We start from the raw sequence: 16,459 nt of genomic DNA, 5'->3' as shown, positions 1-16,459 counted from the left end.
CTGTGAAACTTCTGACGGTCTGTCGCTCAGCCTCTGTGCCGTGCCCCGCTGGCGGTCGGTTGTACATACACCGGATCGCCCAGCTGGGTCTCGCTTGGCGGTCGAGTCTGCCACGCGAGTACAACTGCGTGCGCGAATCTGGGTGGTTTCCCCGCGAATTTCTCCAGGAAATCGGCGGGTGTCTGCTGGGTCTCTGCTGCTCGCGTCGATTCGCCTTTTCTCTCGGACGTCTCCAACCAAAACGCGGAAAAACCTGCAGGCGGGACCGGGGCTCTCGCACGCGCGGTTCTCCAAGCCCCGGGAAACCGTCTCGCGCATGCAGCCTCGAGTGCGTTTCCTCCCATATAGACCGCACCAGCCGTCCGGTCCGGCAATCGTACAAAATCTGGCAAAAAGTGGGTCACGAAAAGCAACGCGGCACTCAAAAAGTGTGCAGAACGAGTGCCGGCTGGCGACCAGGGAACGCATGTCTGCCGAAACCGAGTTGCCGATTCGGAACCTTTTCACAGCGATTTCTTCAGAGCGCGTGGCACCTTTTTCGACACGCGGCTTCGAGCAGAACCTCCACTACTCCGCGAGTCCAGCACACACTGGAACTCGCTGGAAATCCTGAGTTTGTGTGGAAATCCGTGCACTTGCACGGCGAGCATGTGGTTTTCCGACATGATGCGGTGCAGCGACTGAAGAACGCGACAGGGTCTATTCCCCGGTCGGTTTCTGTCCACAGTTGCCTCTCGCACCGTCCCTGTCTTGCTGAGGTCTCCGTGGTGTTTCGCTTCCTCAGCGTTCGCTGCTGTCTGCACTTTTTTCCGAACAACAGACGTTCCGAGGATACCGAGACGCTATTATCGAGAACCCGCAAGCCCTTTCCCACGCTCGATGCGCCCGCGGCGTTTTTCCCTTATGCTGCCGTAGGCTGCCTCGTCAGTCAAAATCTCGATTATGCTGCTATCCTACGGCTCAGCCGTCTATGTGCACATGCAGAGAAATCCCATATCGACTCCGAAGACATACAGATTCAGGAGTGTGTGTTCGAGCCACCCTTCCCCTTCTCCAGCGTTCTAGACTTGTCAGCGCCGTCGTTTGTTTTCTTTTTTTCGCGCAAGTTCTGCGCGTCGAGGTGACCCAGCTGTACCTGGTCCTTGCGACCGGAGTGAACTGAGTGGGTGTCCATGCCTTGCGACGCGGCTCTGTCTCGACCCCTCCGCCGGTGTGTTTACCTGCACTTGCACCCGAGAAAGACTTCTTTCTGGACGCTTTAGAATGTCCACTCGGAGGCAGCATGGCTGCGCATGCCACGAGAGTGCCTTTGGCTTCCTGGGTGCCTCGTGCCAGGCGTACTGACGCCACAGAGGCGGCTCCTCTCGTTCTTCTCGGCAAGCCAGAGGGAACAGGAGAACGGACTGTGAGAAAGAAGTCGCCTGTTGAACTGGATTTTTGCCGAAGGGAGGAGACATCAACGGAGCTGAGTCTGCCCGCATAAGAGCTCGAGAAGGGCGACTGCGTGCGTGGCGCTGGCGAGAGGCTTTTCCCTGTGTCTCCTCTTGGGGTGAACCCATGCGTTGTCTGCGCCGAGAACAGTCAAGAGAAGCGCGTTGCTGAGGACGGCGGTCAACTTCAGGCCAAGCTCTGTTTCCTTGACCTAGGAAAGAAGCAGCCAGAGGAGACCTCGTTTCCGCAGAACGAACTCCAGGCGCGTCTCTTCGCCCCTGATGCCTCAGTTTCTCCTTTCTCCGACGCGGCTCTCTTCAGATCTCCTTCTCCGCTCGCTTCTCCGTCACCTGCTGTTGCCTCTCTGGTGTCTCTGGGTGCGCCCTCCTTCGCTCCGTCTTCTCGTCCGTTTCGCTTTTCTCTCCAGCGTCCTTCTGCCTCGCCTGCCACGGTTTCCCTCTCGCGCCTCCGTCGTGCACCCTCTGCTCCTCCGCACCGAGGCGACCCTGTCCCCTCTGCTGGCTCTGCCCCGTCGCCCTTGCGACTGTCTCCTTCCTCAACTTGTTCTGCTCAGAGCAGTTTTCGATTTACTTCTGTTCCGACGCATGCCTCTGCTGCCCCTCCGGATCTCCGCGAAAAAAAGGACGCTCCTGTCTCGTCGTCTCTCGACAGCGAGGTCCTCAAGCCTTCTCGCCAGCCTCCTCTCCCTCCTGCCGCGCCTCTGCCTGCACCGGAAGAAGCCGCAATGCATGCCTCAGAAGACGGCCCTCTGCCTGCACCGGGAGAGGGCCTAGTGCATGCGCAGCAGCACACTCCCGGAAGCTCAGACTTCTCTGCTTCTTCGCCTTCCTCGACACGAGAGCGCGATGGGCAAGCTGAGGGATCTGTACGGAGTGCCGAGAGAGAGGCGAGGAAGCCGGACAGTGAAGGAGATGCCGACGACAACTACTTCCTGAAGAAAGTGAAGTTCCTCGATCTCGATACATGCGTCGTTCTTCAGAACAGAAACGGCCCATGCCCGCTGATCGCTCTCGCCAACGTCCTCCTCCTGACTGGTGAGACACGAGTGAAGGGATGTCGGCAGTCAGCCTGTCTCCGTAGGTCCCTGTTTCTCCCGCGTTGCTGAGGCTTGCATCTCATCTATCTGGTCGCTGTTTCGTTTTCTCATTCGCTTTGTTTCGCGGTCTCTTCGCCTTCGATGTCCCCTGGTCGGCCTCTCTTTTCTGTGTCTCTCCGTCTCTGCTCTCGCTCCCTCCTCGTGGTTCTCCTTTTCCCCTCCTTCTTTTCCTCTTTCTTCCGCTCTTTCGCCTTCTCTCTGTCTGTCGTTCTCTTTCTCTCCTTCTTCCACCTGCGTTTCTGGATGGTGCCTTTTCTCAGGGCGCCTCTCGCTCCAAGAGGCCCTGCCGCTGCTCGACCCCGCAGCGGCGCGTAGCCGAGCCGCGTCTGAAACAGAACCTGCATGCACAGGGAGAGAAAGAGAACCTGCATGCACAGTGAGTGGGAGCCGACTGATCGAGCAACTCGCCGCCGTCCTGCTCCAAGTCCACGGCCGAAGACTCCGCAGTGGAGGCTCCGCCGCTGCTGTCTATCAGTACCACCTACAAGAAGTGAGCTAACGGGGAGACACGCGCCCAGATGGAAAAACGGAGAGTCCCGAGACAGGAGAGTCTTGCGGAGGCAACGAAGTGGAGTCTGATGGTTTCTCCTGTTCTGCTTCCCTCTATGTCGTGTTTGTTTCTTACTCGTCTCCGTGTCTCTCTCGCGTCTGCTTCGTCTTTTTCCTCTTCCCTCCCATCTACTTTCTTTTCTTCCTTTGCCTTTTGCGTTCCGTCGGAAGGGAACCGCGTTGCTCTCCCCACCCGTCTCGTTTGTCTCTCCTGGCGTTCCTGTCGTGACTCTGCTTCGCGCGCTTCTCTTCTGTTGCATGTTTTCGCTTGCCCTCCAGTCCGGCCTTCTGTTCATCTCTCCTCTTCTGTCGCCTTCCTCTTTGTTCTCTTCCTCTCTTCTTTGCATGCTATGCGTAGGTTCTGGACCTCCTCCCGCAGCTCCGGTCAGGTTTGGATGTGAACTGCTCGTTTCGCTCGCCCTCGGCCTTCGAGTACACTGCAGGCATTTCTCTCTTCGACTTGTTCGGCGTTCGCCTTCTTCATGGCTGGGTCCCCGACCTTCCCCCTTCCCACAGAGTTGCTCCTCGTGTCTTCGAAGAGCGACGCGCTCTGCCCTCTCCTCCGACCTCTCTGTCTTGTGCAACTCCGCCTTCAGATCTCCCCCCCGTCGCTGCTCAAGCTGCTCCCTCTTCTGCGTCTTCTTCTGCCTCGCCTTCTTCTCCCTCCTCCTGTCTTGCTGAAGAGGGCAGGTTTCAGGGAGGAGAGAGACCGCGGTGTGCCTGTGAAGCATGTTTCCTGTCGGAGTTCTCGTACAACACACTCGTGGAGAGATGCGTTGCGTTCAACGACTTGATGGACGCACTGCGGCGCCGACAAGAGCACGAAATCCTCTTGCAGCAGGCGGCGGCCGAGGGCGCGTCGGCGGCGACAGAGCTGGTGGAGATGACGCAGCGAGGCGGCACAGTTGGTGGCGGGGAAGAGTCTGTGGAGTGCAAGGACTTCAAGGACTCTGTTCTCGCGAAAAAAAATTCCGAAGCGGCTGGGGCACCTTCACAACCCACACAAGAGACGGTTGACCTCATCGACCGCCTCGAGTCCTCGGAAGTGGAGCGTTTTCTGAGGGAAGGCGAGCTGCTGTCTTCGTTCCTCTCCTCCACTTCCTCTCAGCTCACTGAACGCGGTCTCCGCCTGCTTTCTTCGCCCTGCAGCTGTTTCGACGACGCTCAACCTCTCGCAGCAGGCGCGACTGTAGAGGTTCCGAAAATGGCCAAAGAACGAAACGTCTGCAGTTCCAAGTGCCAGTGTGTCTGTCACACATCCTCGTCTCCCCCGTCTTCGCTTCCAAATGGCAACTCTTCGTCTTCGCTTCCAAATGGCAACTCTTCTTCTTCGCTTCCAAATGGCCTTTCTTCTTCTCCGCCTTTGTCTGTGCAAGCCAAGCGTGAGGCGAAGGAAGCGAGCGGGCGGTGCTGCTGTGCCTCCTGTTGTCGGAGAGAAGCAGTCCTGGAGGAACTCGCGCCGGCGGTTCTGTTCAGGAACAACCATTTCCTCACCGTCGTCAGACGCGGCTCGTCGCTCTACGGCCTCGCCACGGATTCCTCTTTCCTGCACGCGGGTGGCGACGCAGTATGGGAGCGCATGGTGGACGTCTGGGGAGACAACGTCTACTGCGACGAACAGTTCAGAGACGAGTCTGAGAGAAGGCGAGAGAGCGAAAGAGCGAGGGCGCGAGAAAGAGAACGAGGACGAGCGAAAGCCGGGGACAGAGAGCGAGAACAAGAGAGACACACAGCTGGACTGCTGGGAGGAACTTCCGGCCACAGGGAGAGGAGAGACGAGAGAGAGAAGCGTGAGTGTGCATCTCGTGACCCGTACAGCTGCTACAGCAGCCAAAGAGAAGAAGACGACTTCCGTCTCGCCCTCAGACTCCAGGAAGAAGAAGAACGACAGGTGAGGGAAAGGCGAGAAAGGAAAGCAAGAAAGGAAAGCAATAAAGAAAAGCGAGGGAGAACGAAAGGGTCAAGGGAAGTCAAGGGAGAGATCGTGAAAGGAGACGAGCGAGGAAGATTAGGACTTCGGTTGTGGGAGACTCTGGCACCTGTCGTGACTTGTTCTGGAATCTACAAAGTCAGATATGGCAGTTGTTCTTCATCGCAATCTGACTCTCTGATGTCGTATGCACCTCGCCTCTCTGTCGTCTATGATTTTCTCTGCTTTTCTCTCCTTTCCTGTCTTTTCCTCCTCTTCGCTCGTCATCTACTTCCTCCTCCCTATACTCGTTTGATTTTCGTCTCCTCCGGCCGTCCTCTCTTTGCTTTTTTCTTTGCTTCTTGCTCGCTCCTCGTCCAGTTCGTTTCCGCTCTCTTCCCTCTCTTCGCTTCCTCCCTCGTTCGTCCCCCCTTCGCGCCCTTTACGTTTTTCTCTCAGCTTCTCTCTTCTGGTCGTTTCGCTGCAGGCGCGCGCGGCGTCTGCCTCTCGCGAGAGACACTGGACTGCGTCTGCCGCGTCCAGCGGCGCGGCGCAGCAGGGCGTTGTGGGGATGGAGTCTTCGGCGCCGTTGCATGTACGCAGAGGCGGCGGCCGCGACGATGGCGCATCGACGGAAGTTCCGGGAGAAGAAGAGTGCGTTGCGGATGGCAGTCGCGGTCTGAGCAGCCTCTGGAGAAACAGAAGAACTAAAAAGGTGAGCAAAGGAGGAGGAGGAGGAAGCAGAAGGGAGGGGAGAGGACGCAGTGGGTATCTCTGTCTGAGGTGAGAACGTCAAGCGTCTCGGAGACGCGAGAGATCACCCTTCTTCGCGTCATGCGCGGGCCGTGACGAGACCAAGGCGTTGGGAAGGCAGCAGAGGCGCCACGGTGTCGCGCGCGCTCTCGCGCCTTTCTCTGCGTTTCCCTGAAAGACATCGCCCGAGCGAGTGGATACACGGTGATTTGGTGGGTGTTTCTCTCGTCTCGATTCTTCTGAATCCCCGGCTTTCGCAATCGTGACTTGGCGCTTTGGTTCTTCCTTCAGAAGAAGCGGCGCGGGTGCTCCATCATGTGAGCAGCTCGGGAGAGACCCGGCCCGCAGACCTTCCGTTCGCGACGACTCTCGCGTTTCAACAGAGCAGTGCAGGCTTTCTTGCGGCTCCCCTGCGGCTTCGTGCTTGTCCTTCGCGAAGAGAGAAGAGATCTCGAAGTTCCTTCAGAAGAAAGAAAAAGAGATTTAGCGGGTGCTGCACGCAGCGACGACGACATCGATCTCACGCCGACGCCCCCCTCTGCTGTCAATGTGTTCGTCGACTTCTCTTTTTTTCAACTGTGAGCAGCCGCGGAAGACAGTGAAGGCCTCTGCGAGGCGGCGCGTCTCGCGGACGAGAGACCACAGAGAGAGGAGACAGGAGCTCTCCCTTCATCCGGTGAAGGAGAGACACCGAAAGGAGACAGGGGTGTCGCCCAGGTCTCTCCGTGAAGGGAGAGAAAGGAAACAGATGGTTCAGTGCAGAAGACGAGCGCCTGCGAATGAGAAGCGCTTCGGACGCATGCGAAGGAGAACTCGAGAACCGAGGCTTTACACTTCCCAAAACGGTGTTTGGTGTGTGACCCGTTGAGCTCTATGTAGACGTCCAGTGAGGGTGGTGGCGGACCTTCTGCAGCAAGAGCACCTGGAGCGAAATGCTCGTTTCTTTGTTGAGAGAAACTGCAGAGAGTCTTAGAGGACGTTTTGACGTTTTTCACAGCTGCGCGCAACGCTGTGGCTGAACAGACGCGTGCCCCTGCGGATGTCGGGCGGCTGAGTGGTGCGGAGAAGGGGAGGGAAGAAGCTGGCATTTCAGGAGACGCTAAAGTGACAACGAGCTCGTCCTTTTTCCGCGACAACGGTTACTAAAGGGAAGGTTGCCTCTCGGTTCTGTCTGCAAGTGTCTTGTGTGCTCCCACAACGCGTTTCTGGGACCGTTTTTAGCTTTTTGTCGGGGCAGCGCATGCAAGGCCTTCACAGAAATCCAAGCGTCTCCAGTGTCCGTGTCTCCTGTATGTCCACCACCTGAGGGTCTCCGTTTCCGTGCAAACAGCGCGATGTTTCGGTTTATATGTGGTGAAAAAAAAAGTGAGAATTTAAGAGAGTCAAGACTTGGAAATGTGGAGCTGACCGAGTTCTCTCTGGCCGCTCAGAAGCCCCTCACGCGCGACGTGACTGCGTCCTCGCTTCTGTCTTGCCTAAGCGTTCTCTAGTTCTCTCTGCCTTCGTTATCCACTCTCACACACAGGGTACTGCTTCGTCTCCTTCCCTCTAAAGCACCCCATTCCTGCGTTTGCTGTTCACACTCGCGAACGCTGCAGAGCTCCGAGACTCTGCGGGGACAGGTTTTTCGTCGAAACAACTTTTTGAGAGCGACTGAACTGCGCGTCTGCGCGTCTGCATGCTCGGTGCGACACACATGCAGTTTGAACCAAACGCTTCAAATGCTCCACGTCAGCAAGTAGCTGGCGTCTCGAGTCAGATCCCTGTCAATACGTTCGTGGAGACGTTTTGTCTCCCCCGTTTTTTGCCGGCCTTCTCTCTCGCCTGCCTCGCGAGGCCCCGCGGCCCTCCCACCGCTCCTTTGCGCGTCGAGCGACGCCTCCATTGCATGCAGCGACGGAAGGACACAGTTGACGACGAACTCACCAACTTCCTTTCTCTCCAGAGAAGAAGGCAAAGACGAAGAAGAAGAGAGCGAGGACAGGGGAAGCTTTCTTTCAGGTTCCCAGGGTGCTCCAGCTGCGGTCTCCGGAGCTTCTGGGAGGCAGGGCGACGCGGGCGGGGCAGGCCGTGCCAAGCGCGGAGCTGCGCATGCACGCTGGAAAGCCGCAGCCACGACTGGGGTGTACGAGTCGCTGAGAGAGCGAGAGTCGTCGTAGAGCACTTGCATGAGTTGAAGAAGAGCTGAAGGGAACGCAGAAGGCACAAGGCGCAGCAGTGTCGGAGCGAGGGAGTCCCGAAGATGTGGAGGAAAGACTCTCGAAAAGAACGCAAAGACAGGAAGGTCAAGAACGAAAACACAGCGCATTCCGCGTTCGAGTTCAAATGAATGAAAGGGGGCGCGGTCGACTGATGATCCTCGAAGTGCGTAGGTGCTCCGTCCAGGGGGTGGGCAGCCCCCAGAGACACAAGGGCGTTGTTCGCGTCTTTTTCGTTTAAAAAATTTTCAATTTTTCTGATTACTGGCAGGCACAGCGTCGAATTGTTCTCCTTTTGATCTCGCCGTTTTCAGAGCCGGTCTGGATCGCCTACGCCTGAGTGTCCGGATCATTCCATCTTGAGTCCTACTTCTGTTTACCCTCACAGATTGCACGCTGCAGCCACCCCCTCGCTCCCGTTTCTTTTCTCCCCTGTCGCTCTGGAAGCAGCCGAGTGTTTTCTGTTTTTCCTCTTCTTTCCTGTCTCTTTGGTGTACGGCAAAAGACGCACCTGAAGCAGAGACGCCCAGAGACTTCGCTGTGCCCTCGCCAGGCAGCAGGAAGGCTGCGGACCCCGTAGTCGCGGCAGTCAGTTGCAGACTGAGCTCCTCGTAGACGCAACTCTGCGAACAAAAAGCCATTTCTCGTATGGGAGAGGTCGACTCAAGAGAAACACGAAGTGAACGGGTGATGAAGCACGAAGCGACACTGAGAGTCACACCCTCTCGCTTCTCTCATAAACAGAGGCAGCGTTGATGAAAAGAATCTCTGCCACTGAGGAGAGCCAGACGACAAGCGAGAAAAGAAACTAACCACCCTCGACGAGAAACGCTTGCGCAGCAGCGAGAAACATCCCCGAGTTGCGCGCGAATCGACCCCCTCGCAGCCTCGTCTCTCCCGATGGTGGATCTTAAGTCGCCTCCTTCGGACAGGGCAGAAAAGTCGAACTCGCAGAACTTCTCAGCGTCGCGAGAGCCGCAGGCAGCGACGTCTCGCAGGAGAGCACCTCCTCGCCTCTGTGCAAGCGTCCACACACTTGGGCTATGCCTGTTCGATACGAAAACTCTGCATGCGAAGTTTCCGCCTGCCTCGAAGTCTGTTTCGAGAAGAGGTTCTCACCAGCAGTGTCTGCAGCAGAGTGTCGATGAGGAGCATGCGCAACGCGGCGAGACTCTGCTGCTGCTGCAGCGCAGACGCATCGGCGCTTTTCAGAGAACAAGGTCCAGCAAAGACGCCGGAAGGGTCCGCCCGGTCCGCTGCGGCACTGGCCTGTCTCTCGTCTCGTTGCGTGGCTAGCCGGCGAGCTGCAGATGTCTGCACGTAAAAAAGCTCGCAGCGGAGAAGCGATCTGAGACAGCGAAGAAAACGCGGTTGTTTCAACTGGGCAGACGTCCTTGTCAAGAGAGGAAACAGACGCGAGGACGCTCACGCGACGTAGAGACGCACAAACACCAAGCGCTGCCTCGAACCTCGCAACGCGGAGAGCAGTCACCTCTCGTTCCCCAAGTTTCAATCCGGCAATACCGAATTCCAGTATGTGTCTCGCAAACATTTTCCTGAAAAGCCACCGCGCACATGCCGCCGTCGCCGGCAGCTTGCACAACGGATCTGCCAAGCAGAGGCCGTTGGAGAAACAGGTGCGGCGCTTCTCTGGTCGGTCGTTGCCCTACACAGAGAGAGCGTCTCGAGACGTCGAGAGGCACCGAACGGATCGACGCGTCTGTGTTGAGCGCGGTGCAAGTCGATTGCATTTTCCACCGTAACTATCGCCTCGACTGGGCCGTTCGACACAGTTGAACTCGCAGGTCCGCGATGGCGGAGCAGCGAAAGCTTTGCGTTTCTTGCTTCGGTGTGGAAGGTGCCTTCACGAACGACCGCCCGTCTGATCGCAGTTGCGTCAACCCGTTACAAAGAAGCCACCAAGTGAAGAGTCATTTACGTAACGCCGCAAAAGAGGAAGCTGCGGTTGTCTCCTTACAGCGACTACTTCCAGTTCGCCGAAACTGCGAGCGCGTTCCAGAGTGTGGAGTAGCAGAGGGAGGACGGGGAGCAGCAGCAGAAGCGTCGCAGGTCGTCCTAGGGCAAGGATGCCCCAGACCGCGCCGAGGACGGTCTCCAGGCTGCTCTGAGGATGCAGAAGGTGACGTTTGAGCTGCAGAAGAACGGCGGCTTCCACGCTCTCCATCTGCTCTCGCTGCGCGCGCGCCCGACACAGAAAAGCTCCGAGCAAGTACGCAGCTTTACGCCGCAACTCGAGCTGCTGAGGGGTGAACGGCAGAAGCGCCGCATTCGGACTCGCCGCCAGAGGCAGCGGCCGCAACAGACACTCCAGCAGAGGCAACAGAAACTGGTGAACCTGCACCGCACAACGCCAGACGCAGGGTCGCGTGCGAGTCAGCAGTCAGGAGGCAAATCGAAAAGAAGCGCAAGAGTCGAACAAACAGGAAAAACGAGAGAGAGAAGACAGAGAGAACAACGCGGAGGAAAAGGGGAAGCCGAGAAAAAAAGTGCAGAGAGAACCGCATACCGGCAGCAGCGCTCTCTCATGTTTCGCGTCTCGCTTACGTGACTGTGGAGGGGAAGATGATGGTTCGCTAGGATCGCTTCCGCGAGACGCAGGAGCGGAGTCGCACGATGGGGCAAGTGCAGACAAGCTCCCAGCTGGACGCAGGCAGCCAAAAAAAACGTGAAGAAGACAGCGCATGCAGAAAGGAAAAAAAAGCGTCAACTTATCTAAGTGGAATGTCTGCACGCCTGCAGACACCCTACATGACTAACGACAACGTGGACGGCAAGGCTATCAACGAGCAGGCTGCAGAGCGCCCCTGCGCACCTCACTCACCCCTACAGACACATAAGAAACACCCATAAAATATACACATATATATATATATATATATATGTATATATTGAACCATAGTGGTACGCGTACAGATCACACGGTCACATACTTGAGTGGCATCAAAAGTTGTGCACATGTCGACGGCTGCATGCATGCAGACGAAGAAGATTTGGCGAGGAGCTAAAGGTGTACACATCGAGATCTAAGCATACTCGTTTTCCTTTCCGGAGACGCCAGGCACCACGGAAGCGTCTGCCCACAGCCGAAAACGACAGAGCCATGCATGCGGAAGCCGCCAGTGTGGTTGCGTTCTTGTGATTCTTTGATATTCCGTTGCGACGCGATCTCAGCACGGCTCGAGAGCGGCATCTGAGCTGCACACTGCATGCCCACGGATCTGCCCGTCTATAAGGCGAAACGTACCTCGACAGCAAAGAAGCGCGCCAAGCACGGGAGGAGTTGTTCGAGTCCTGGGATCGAACTGACGATTTTCAGCACTGCAAAGAACCAAAGAACGTTTCGTTTTCCGACGAAAAGAAATGTAGAAAAAATGGGCAGACGCGGCGTTCGCGACCTCAAACCGACACACAAAAGAGCTTCAGTCGACGAAAAACTCCGCCAGAGAAACGAAGATTTTTTATCGACCGCGGGCGACTCCAGATGAAGAGTACAGATATTCATCTCTAACTGTTCAAAATGTATGATCATGTGTGCATATGCATGTACATACATACATACATATATCTGTATATATATGTATATATAAGTACATATATATATATATATATATATATATATATATGTATATATATTGGTACATAGAGATAGATAGGCAAGCATATCAATGCACGAAGTTGCAGGCGAAGAAGCGCTGCCTCGGCATGAAAGCGCATCGCTCGACGAGTCGAGTTGCGTAAAGAGACACACAGGCACACAGTGAGGAGGTGGTTGGAGACAAACAGAGAGAAGCAGCGCGGCTCTGTGGAGATTTTTCTACGAAGACACGCGCACAGAGGCATCCAGAACGACAGCCTGTCTGGAACGAAAAGGAAAAGTTTGACATGCAGATGGTTTTTCGTTTCCTTATCGACAGCCGACATCGGACGCACTTTTGCGTAAATTTCGCTCGTAGTCGACGCCGTGCTTCTCCTCCACCGCAGCCTGCAGGGTGTCGCGTACGGCTTGAAGGAACTGCTGGTGCTCCTGCAGAGTGGAAGCAGAGACTCGATCCACTTCCGCATTCAGAAAATGAAAAACGAAGCCCAGAGAAATCCCCGCGCGCCAGTGCCGTCGAAACGCACACGTTCCTCGAGAACGAATGGAGATAGAAACACAAGTACGAGTGTCGTTACAGTGAAGTCAGGAAGGCAAGAAAAGGACCCCCTTGACAGAGAAGGAACGAAGAAAGGAGATACGTCAAGTAGGTCGACAAAGTCGACAGGAAGAGGCAGCGAGACAAAGAAGAAAGACGCGCCGGCTTCCAATTTGATGGAAACTCGCGAGTCGAAAAAACTCACGCGCGTCGAACCCGACGCATACGCAGACAACTCTCATGAGGCTCTCACCGGGCGGGCCGGCGAGAACTGTGCTCCCCTCACTGTGTGCATTTATATAACAACGATACCGCTCCTCCACACAGGACACATGCATATATATATATATATATATATGTATGTATGCGTGTATAAATATGAAGAGGATATTGATGTAAAATAGACGAATGTATACGTATAGGTACGTATACGTATACATGTCTCAGTCACAGTGCGCTTGCACTGGTGAAGATCTGTGGAAATCCGATTTTAAGCCTCCAGATGAGTAGAGGACCCTAGAGAGTACCCAGAGGTCCTTGTGAGAACCTGAGATGTTGCAGAGAGAGTTTTGCGTACTTTTCCAAGAGCATGACACAGCCGCGGTGCGACAAGGATTCTCTCGAGGCGCAAGGGCCAGGTCGCAGGCATGCGTTCTGTCTCCTCTGCGCTTTCTTCCGAGCTTCTTTCTGAGCTGTCGTCTCCCTCGTCTCCCCGCGAGAAAGTGACTCGTGTCTTCCTTTCTCCGGTGCGTCCCCACAGCCGCTCTTCACGTCTGTCTCCGTCTTCTTCTCCGCCTCGGTCAGGTCGCTTATCGCCTGCGCTGCGGCGGCGCTTCGCGCGTTTCCTCTCGGCCTCGAAGAGCTGCAGGGCCAGCGACGCGTGTGGATTCTCGCCTTCCTCGGCCTTTCTCGGCCTCCGCGCGTCTCGCGGAGACGAGACGAAGACGTTCTGAGGGATGCGCGGGATGCTTCCAGCGACTGCCATCCAGTGAATGGCGAGCGCTTCGTCGCGCGGCGCCGGCAGCTTCAGATCTGCGTAGATCAAGTTGATTAAACGAGACGAACTCGATGCACCCACAGGGGAAAACCCCACAGCCTTCTCTCCGCTCTGCCGCGAAAACGCATGCATCCCTTCGACCGTCGCCGCCGCGCTCGCAGATGCTGAAGCCTCCGTCGCCGAGTCCACTGCAGAAGGTGGTGACGAAGAGAAACAGAGTGCACTGGGACCCTCGAAAGGACGAAGCGTTTCTCGACGAATCAGGTGGAGGTTTTCTCTCAAGCCGCCAGCCTGCGGAGAGGTAACGAAGCGGTACGTACTCGGACCGCTGTAGGAGAGAAGAGGCTGCATCACAACAGACAGAAAAAGAAAAAACGTCAAGCGATGCAGCGGAGCCCAAAAGTGGAGAGACGACCGCAGATCTGGTTCGTTCCGCAAACACCCTTTCTCTGGATTTCGGATGTCGCGGATCGCTCTGCCTCCTTTCCGAGATCCCTCCAGAGTGCGACATGGAATACCCATCTCTCTACTCGCTGTTGTTCACAGTCGCCACAGTTCTTCGTCTGCCTGCTGCCGATGCCCCTTCTACACGCCGCTCTCCTCTCTTTCTCTTCTTTGCTCTTCTGTCTCTTTCTATTCTGTACTCTTCTTCTCTCTTTTGCTTCTATACCTTTCTTCTCTCTTTTGCTTCTATACCTTTCTTCTCTCTTTCGCTTCTTTTTACCGTTCTTCTCTCCTTCTCTTGACCTCCTTCCTCAGCTCCTTCTTTGCTTGCCAATGTCTCTCTTATCGATCCTTCTCTCCCTCTCCATTCTTTTCTGTTTCTCTCATCTCTCGCTTTCCTCCTTTCGTTCTCACCCTCTCTCTTCGTCTCTCTCTTGTGTCGCTCTCCTTTCTTTCTCGAATTTTCTCTTTCGGTGTCGGAGTTCTTTCTCTCCCCGACGCTTCGTTTTCTTTGCCTTCGAGCTTACGGGCATCTTGAGCATGCTCATCGCTTCGTGAACGTCGCCGACTGTCAGAACTCCCTCCTGTGCAACACGGACGCTCTGCTGCATCAGTTTCTTCGCCGTCTTGATCAGCTGCATGCAGCGAGAAAAACCAGGAAAGGCGAAAAAATCGACAGGCAAACAGAGGAGGCCGTGAAGACACGGAGACAGGCTATTCTTTTCCCCTCACCCCGGCCTTCGAGGAGAGGGCAAAACGAGGGAGAAGTCGTCGCAGAGGGATGGGAGTTCCCTCGAGCTTTCGCGTCCGCGCGCAAGACGAGAAGTGGAGAGAAAGAGCAGCGGTGCGAGAGAACGAAGCTCCGGATGAGCGGAACGCAGCAGGGAAATCAAGCAAACCCTCTGTTTTCTCCCGTTGCTCTCCCTCTTCAACAACAGCAATGTCAATCACTTTTGCAAGCTCTCCCTGTCTCCCTGTCTCCAAGTCTCCAGGGGCACCTCCAATACTGCTGAGGACGTCCTGCGTCACCTCGACCTCACGCTGGTCGTCTGTTTCCTTCCCTGCTTGCAACCTCGGAGACTCCTCTTATGCAGATACGTTTCAAGTCTGACTTCAGACTTTGGCTGCATTGCTGGTCTCTTGTGCAGAACCTGATTCGCGGATTTCCAAGAGCCTTCACTGCCTGTGTTCTGTGTGACACCCAATTCGTTCCACAACGCAAACGCCCCGACTCTTCGCTGCTCCTTCTCTTTCTCTACGTGGAGGAGGGCCGCCAGCGCATGCAAAAGCTGCTTTTCTGAAGGACCTCCGGCCAATCGAGCGGCATTCGTGGTTTGTGCGAGACACAGGGGAGCGCTGCAGCTCCGAAGATGGAAAGATGATTCGATACAGAGGAAACCTGGGAGAGACAGCGCCTGCCCGGTATAGACAGAATCACACCGTTTTCGCTCCTGCGCTCCACTCGCTTCTCACCTCTCCTCCCCTAAACCCAACTGACCGACGACGACTGAGTTTCTGTTCGAAAAAGCGCCGCGTCTCCGCTTACCTGAACAAGACGAAACTGCACCATGGATCCGATGACTTTGGCCGCCGCAGGCGAAACGAGAGTCTCCTGCAGAGACAGAAGAAGCTCGAGCTTGTCTCCCCTCTCTCGTCGATCTCCCCAAGGAAGAGGTCGGGGTCCTCCTTCGCCGCGCGAGACACTGCAGTAGCCGTGGGTGCGCGCGATGCTCAGTACATGAACGGCCATAAGCGACGACGTCGCGAGAGAAGAAACGCCAGGCCTCTGCCTCGACGGCGACGCCGGACCTGCCGCCGAGACAGCCATGGTGAGGCTGCAGGGGGTAGAGGAGACGGCAGACCCAGAACGGACAGAAGCGGAGGCGCGCACAAAGACGAAGAGGACGGCCTTTGCGCGTAGGCGCCGTCTCAGTGCTCTCTCTGGGCTCCAGATGAAGACTGCGAGCGAATCGCAGGGGAAAGAGACTGGCGGGATGAGAGAAGAGTGGAGCGCTGCGCGATGGACAGACCGAAGCAGGAGACAGAGAATGGAGAAGAAAGCGACATAGAGACAAGAGAAGAAAGAGACAGAGAGGCGAGGAGAAAGAGAGAGAGAAGAAAGAGAGACAGAAGAAAGAGACGGAAAGAAGAGATCAGGCGGCCGGGACGCCGACTGGGGCGATCATTCTAGGATCCTTGCGTCGCGGAACATCTGTCGGGGAGAAAAATGAAGGTGGACGTTTGTGTATCACACGACTTCGTTCGTGGCGTAGCGTTCCGTTTTGCGCCTAGAGTGGGGAGCGGTGTACAGCAGACACAGAGGACTTCATATGGTGACAAATTCAGCTTCTAGAAGAACTGAACGGTCTCTGTCGACTCGATTTGACTGGCAGACGGTCGCGGGGCCAGCCGAAGGAACAAGTCTGAGGATGCCACAACACAGAGGCATCTGCACACTCCGAGGCGCATGCAGAGGATTCTCTCGATGCACGGTTTCCAGTTAGCGCCTCCTCGGTTTCGACTCCCTCGATGAAAATTCGCCCTGGAAAAACGCCACAGAAGTTTCAAACCGACAAGCAGCTGAAGGACAGAGCCCCTTGCGCCGGAGGGGGCAAGGAGATGAGACACAGGCGGGAAGCGGTTCAGAGAGAAAGTGGAGAGCGTCTGGCCCAGACAGCCGCCGCGCGCGTGATAAAATGACAAACGCGGAAAAGAAAAGGCGAAATGGCTGCAGAGAGCAAGAAGCCGGTGGCCGGGAGCAGTTCAGAGACAGAAGGAGAGGCAGAGAGAGGTCAACACACTAGCGCCGCCTCCCGCAACTGAAGACAGGGAGAAAGAGATTTCTCTGGGAGTCCAGAAGAAAAGGCAGAGGGGAGGAAATCCAGCGGGCGTACAAACGGAGGACAC

The 16,459-nt window shown here is 56.1% G+C and overlaps 2 protein-coding genes across 2 annotated transcripts; one reads left to right on the top strand and one right to left on the bottom strand.

Moving 5' to 3' along the window:
• Positions 1–337: 337 nt before the first annotated feature.
• On the top strand, positions 338–7,139 carry TGME49_295400 (hypothetical protein). Its single transcript, XM_018782272.1, has 5 exons — positions 338–2,486; positions 2,809–3,038; positions 3,456–4,988; positions 5,494–5,721; positions 6,051–7,139. The coding sequence occupies exons 1-5, from the start codon at positions 2,177–2,179 to the stop codon at positions 6,078–6,080; spliced, it is 2,331 nt and encodes a 776-aa protein (XP_018638525.1). The 5' UTR covers positions 338–2,176; the 3' UTR covers positions 6,081–7,139.
• On the bottom strand, positions 6,779–16,372 carry TAF6 (transcription initiation factor TFIID complex subunit TAF6). The gene is made up of 10 exons (XM_018782273.1): positions 15,099–16,372; positions 14,080–14,187; positions 12,689–13,453; positions 11,909–12,002; positions 11,223–11,296; positions 10,523–10,618; positions 9,936–10,313; positions 9,077–9,271; positions 8,469–8,580; positions 6,779–7,943 (listed from the first exon to the last, which is right to left on the bottom strand). Exons 1-10 carry the CDS (start codon positions 15,378–15,380, stop codon positions 7,477–7,479), a joined length of 2,571 nt encoding a protein of 856 aa, XP_018638526.1. The 5' UTR covers positions 15,381–16,372; the 3' UTR covers positions 6,779–7,476.
• Positions 16,373–16,459: the final 87 nt, after the last annotated feature.

This window comes from Toxoplasma gondii, chromosome Ia (assembly GCF_000006565.2).
Source record: "Toxoplasma gondii ME49 chromosome Ia, whole genome shotgun sequence".
NCBI lineage: Eukaryota > Apicomplexa > Conoidasida > Eucoccidiorida > Sarcocystidae > Toxoplasma > Toxoplasma gondii.
Note: the sequence above shows the minus strand (reverse complement) of the source record. Positions and strands in the feature narration are given on the sequence as shown.

Excerpts from the sequence above, each read along its gene's own strand:
- TGME49_295400 (XM_018782272.1), top strand. The coding sequence starts at position 2,177 with ATGCATGCCTCAGAAGACGGCCCTCTGCCTGCACCGGGAGAGGGCCTA. Across the intron at positions 2,487-2,808 it reads CAACGTCCTCCTCCTGACTG|GGCGCCTCTCGCTCCAAGAG; the intron begins GTGAGACACGAG and ends GCCTTTTCTCAG. Across the intron at positions 3,039-3,455 it reads ATCAGTACCACCTACAAGAA|GTTCTGGACCTCCTCCCGCA; the intron begins GTGAGCTAACGG and ends TGCTATGCGTAG.
- TAF6 (XM_018782273.1), bottom strand. The coding sequence starts at position 15,380 with ATGGCTGTCTCGGCGGCAGGTCCGGCGTCGCCGTCGAGGCAGAGGCCT. Across the intron at positions 13,454-14,079 it reads TGAGCATGCTCAAGATGCCC|CCTCTTCTCTCCTACAGCGG; the intron begins GTAAGCTCGAAG and ends GTTGTGATGCAG. Across the intron at positions 11,297-11,908 it reads CGAGCGAAATTTACGCAAAA|TGCTGAAAATCGTCAGTTCG; the intron begins GTGCGTCCGATG and ends GGTTCTTTGCAG.